A 5,083-nucleotide genomic window follows, 5' to 3' on the forward strand; every position below is an offset into this window, starting at 1 on the left:
CTGCCATTTAAGAATTTTAATAAAGCATTCTCTTTAACCAATAATAGACTCACGCAGCTAACATCTGGATTGAATGCCATATTGTGGGGGCACATCGGTAAGTCCCCAGAATGAAGTCTAGAAGGTCAAGTAGATGTAATTCCACGGTTCCATGTCTTGAAGGGCGCATGTACAAATGTCAGCATGCATCAGCGTGCTTATAACAAATGTCAATATGACCAAATCCTTCTCTTATGTAAAGCAATGGCCACCCACATTAATCCTCACACCACTTCTCTCTGTCTTGTTTGTCTTACACAGGTGGGAATGGACGGGGCCGTGGACTCTGGAAGCTAGCAACAACCATCAACGAGGACATCCATTTTTAAAGAGCAGATTTTTCATGGATAACTATAAATGTGCTCAACGCAAGTCCGTTGAGGTATAATATCAATCCATCCTTTTTTTCTTTCCCCCCCCTCCCATCACTCGAGTCTGCAGCCTCGGCCCCGAACCCTGACACCAGCAGGCAGCATTGAGTGATTGGTCATTACATCCAAGGGCGTCTACGCAGCAAGACAAAAAAACCCTAGGGAGCCCTGCTGCAGTCGGTGGTGGCGGCGGTGTGGTGGTGGCAGGGGCGGTGAGTCAATCGCCTCAGCAGCTGCAGCAAATGATTCATTATTTGTGAAGTTAACAGCTCAGACCACTTAATCTACAAGGACCAATTTCTTACTGGAGGGAATCGGTCCAATATGAAGGACGTGTCATTCGTGGATCTTTTTGTAGGCTTGGCCATGGCCTCTTTTGTTGTGGCCACAGAGGAGAGGCCTGATTGCCCAAAGCTCTGTGTATGTGAGATTAGACCCTGGTTTTCTCCCAGTTCGGTGTACATGGAGGCACAGACAGTTGACTGTAACGACTTGGGACTCTTTAGCCTTCCGGAAAAATTACCCGTGGGCACACAAGTACTATTACTGCAAACAAACAATGTTGCCAAGATTGATCAACCCCTGGAATACCTGCCCAACATCACAGAGATTGATTTATCACAAAACAACTTATCCTCCATCAGCGATGTCCATCTGGGGAATCTTCCTCAGCTGCTGTCCCTTCACCTGGAGGAAAATTGGATACGAGAGTTGTCTGAACGATGTCTTGCTGAGGTGGCGAACCTTCAGGAGCTCTACATGAATCACAACCTCATTTCGTCCATTTCCCCGATGGCTTTCCAGGGACTCAGCAACCTCGTGCGGCTCCACCTTAATTCTAACAAGCTGAAGGTCATTAAAAGTGAATGGTTCGAACCCATGCCGAATTTGGAGATCCTGATGATTGGTGAGAACCCTGTTCTTTCTATTGATGATATGAACTTCAAACCTCTCAGTAACCTCCGCAGTCTTGTTCTCACCAGAATGAACCTGTCCCAGCTTCCAGATGATGCACTGGTCGGTCTTGATAACTTAGAGAGCATCTCTTTCTATGATAATATTTTCCCAGAGGTGCCTCATTCAGCCCTGAGAAATGCAAAAAATCTGAAATTTTTGGATCTAAATAAAAACCCCATCGCGAGGATACAGAGAGGGGACTTTGTGGATATGCTCCATCTGAAAGAACTGGGGATTAATAGTATGCCAGAGCTAGTTTCCATCGACAGCTTTGCCCTCAATAACCTCCCTGAGCTGACCAAAATAGAAGCCACCAACAATCCTAAACTCTCTTATATCCACCCTAATGCTTTCTACAAACTACCGCGGCTGGAAACCCTAATGCTAAATGGCAATGCGCTCAGTGCCCTCCACAGGATTACTGTCGAGTCACTCCCAAATCTCAGAGAGGTTAGCATGCACAGCAACCCAATCCGCTGTGACTGCGTTGTCCGCTGGATGAACATGAACAAGACCAACATTCGCTTCATGGAGCCTGACTCACTCTACTGTGTGGAGCCCCCTGAATATGAGGGCCAGCATGTCCGACAGGTGCACTTCAGGGAGATGATGGAGATTTGTCTGCCACTCATCTCTCCCGAAAGCATGCCTGGGCGTATTAAAGCACAGAACGGGAGCTCTGTGTCACTCCATTGTCGGGCCTTTGGTGAACCAGAGCCGGACATCTATTGGATCACCCCGTCTGGCACCAGGGTCCTGCCTAACACCGTGTCCGACAAGTTCTACATGCACCCGGAGGGAACATTTGACATCTATGATGTGACAGAAAATGAAGCTGGTCTTTACACTTGTGTTGCCCACAATTTGGTTGGAGCTGATCTTAAATCTGTTTCCGTAGAGGTGAATGGATATTTTCCCAAACCTGCAAACGGGTCTCTGAATGTCAGCATCAAATCAGTGGAGACAAACTCCATTGTGGTTTCGTGGAAGGCTGGTCCAGGCACCCTGGCTCCCAACATTAAATGGTACACAGCGTCTGGTCAGGACCATCCCACCACGGCTTTTACCACCAGGGTTCCCTCCGACATCCAGGTCTACAACCTCACCCATCTCAGCCCCGCCACTCACTACAAAGTATGTGTGGATGTGCGCAGCATCCACTACAACCACGACACCAAATGTGTCAATGTCACCACTAAGGGATTAGAGCTGGCAGCCAAGGACACAGAAAAATGGGACGCAGCAGTAATCACCGTCTTTGGTGTGCTCTTGGCTGTGATTTCAGTGGCATGCCTGCTTATTTATGTGTCTCTGAGGAACCACCACCTTTATGGGGATATAAGGAAATGCGACTCCAAAGCTTCACTGACGCCAGTGGAAGCTACTGGTATGCACTCTCCTTTCTTTACAAAGCTGTGGGTTTCGGGTAAGGGACTGCCAAGTGGAGTGGAAGTGAAAGCCACAGTCATAAATGTATCTGACAATGCCTTTTAAGGAGCGCGGCTTTGTAGAGCACCACACACCAACTACACTAAATGGACAAGGCCATGGGCAAGGGGTGGATGAATCTTGTAGTACTGTTTCAAAGGCGTACCCGTTGCTGGTCCCCCGGCTCAGATACACTGGCAAAACTATGATTGGACTGGGATGGAACAGTTTATAATAGACTACACGCTCTCCCAGTTTCAACCCTAGCTGAAGTGGTGGCTTTGTAACCGTTCCATCAAACCAAGCTAACATCAACAGGAAGGGGGCATTTACTGCAAAAAGATATATTTCAGTACCATTCATACAGGAATGCAGGCAGATGAAAGAAAGTGAAGATGATGATGATGATGGGTGTCAACTCTCTTGTAATTGACTGTTAAATGTGTTCAGAGTTGTGGAACTGTCCGTGTGGTCCCAAGCAATACCGTCTGTGCTTTGTAAAACCTCCATAGACGAGTTAGAGATACAGTAATAACACCTGTCTATACTGGGAAGGGAGATTTAGTAGAGTAGACAAATAACAGTGACTATGGTGTAAGCCTTTTGATGAAATATACCCCCCCTTTTTCTATTTAAAAATGGATTCTTGATTTTTCATGGAAATATTGTTATATATTCTATTATGTTGATGTAATGACAAATCCTCTGTATCTGAACAGTTTAAATGGGTTTTAAATTAAGGCAAGGAGCAGACAACTTTTGATTACAACGTCACATTAAGCTTAATGAAATTCAGCTACAAAATGAGTATCTAGAGAGGACATTTGCCAAATGGCTGTTTATGCTGTGTAGTTCTCATTGCAACGGTGACTGGGAAACAAATGCGTTGGACTAAAAACAAATATAACAGGTTGATTAAAACCGAGGTGATTGATGTGTTGTCTCCTCACGAAGCGGTCTGTTATGCCCTGGTAAGTGCCTACAACAAGAACTACATGAGGTAAACGGAGAAGAGACTGAGGAAAAACGTCAGCCACAGCAAAACACGGCCATGTCATCATTGCAGAACCACAAGCTATTCTCCAGTACTTTTAGTGGAAATACTTTCTCAGTATTTTTAGCATACATATTTTAAGAAACATTTCGTTGTTGCTTTGGGTGTAAAGTTAAAAAGCCATTTTTATATTAACTGTACTATATGTGATCAATGGGCACAACAGACTAATTAAGAAAAGTGCTAAGAAAAAAATAAATGTCATTGTTTCTTTTACAAACAATTGCCTACTTCTCTCCTTTGCTTTCTTTTCACACGTGCAGTGGTACACTCTTAGAAATAAGGGTTTCTTTAAGGGCTCATTCTGAAGGGCAGAGGTTTCCCAGAACCATCTGCTTCTAAAGAACCCTGTTTCGAAGTAAGGATTCGTCAGGTGTTCTTTGTTAGACTAAGGGTTACGTTAAGAACCATTTTCATCCAAAAAAAAAAAAAACCTTTGAAAGAAAGCATTCTTCAAGAATTGTAGAAATCCAACTATTTCATCAAGGGTTCTTTGTATGATGTAATAGGTTGGGTGGGTTCAAGGTAAATCCCTTGGAAAATAAAAATGGATGGACTAAACAGCACAATTTTCAACATCTGTCTCTGGGACCAAATCAGACAGGCTAAAAGTAGCTCAGCATCTATTTTTGGGATGAATAAAGGCCATGATGGACTGACCAGGATTGCCTAAAAGACAACAGTGAAATGATGTTGGGTGCTATGTGTAACCCTTTATGTTGCGTTCTAGGTAGAACTCACTGAAACGGTTCCAAATGGATCCCTTTTGGGTCTAGTAAGTGCCTTTACTTCTAAGAGTGTATGCTGCTATGGGGGGTCATGTGAAATGTGTAATGACCTTTTTATCTGTGACATTTCAACTGCAAGCATGTTGAACAAAATATTGATAATGACCAAGTGGTACAGAACAAAAATGTGTCTCTGGAGCCAGACCACGAGGGAAAAAGTCAGGAGACTTCAGCTGAATGGTTGAATGGTCGTCCTGACCCTGGGAAGAAGGAAAAAAAACAGCAACAAAAGAACAGAACTCATTAGTCGCCTCATTAAGAACATGTTCGTCCTTCAGCTGGTCTGAATATAGTCACTGTGTGCTACAGCTACAGCTGCTGCTGCTTAGACAGGGACACAGCGTCCCTACCAAAGAGAGATAAAGTACAGTACTGGAAAGTCGACGCAGGGTGGGGGACAGAGCCGAGTCAAAGCTTCAGGACTCACATTTTATTTGTCTTACTGA

The 5,083-nt window shown here is 44.5% G+C and overlaps 1 protein-coding gene across 1 annotated transcript; it reads left to right on the top strand.

Moving 5' to 3' along the window:
* The first annotated feature begins 477 nt into the window (after window positions 1-477).
* lrrn3b (leucine rich repeat neuronal 3b) lies at window positions 478-4,072 on the top strand. Its single transcript, XM_084711222.1, has one exon. The coding sequence runs from the start codon at window positions 735-737 to the stop codon at window positions 2,859-2,861; it is 2,127 nt and encodes a 708-aa protein (XP_084567348.1). The 5' UTR covers window positions 478-734; the 3' UTR covers window positions 2,862-4,072.
* The last annotated feature ends 1,011 nt before the right edge of the window (window positions 4,073-5,083 follow it).

The sequence above is a fragment of the Lutjanus erythropterus genome, chromosome 22 (assembly GCF_056507025.1).
Source record: "Lutjanus erythropterus isolate fLutEry1 chromosome 22, fLutEry1.hap2, whole genome shotgun sequence".
NCBI lineage: Eukaryota > Metazoa > Chordata > Actinopteri > Lutjaniformes > Lutjanidae > Lutjanus > Lutjanus erythropterus.

Bases quoted from the DNA above. Each gene is read 5' to 3' on its own strand.
- lrrn3b (XM_084711222.1), top strand. From the start codon at position 735: ATGAAGGACGTGTCATTCGTGGATCTTTTTGTAGGCTTGGCCATGGCC.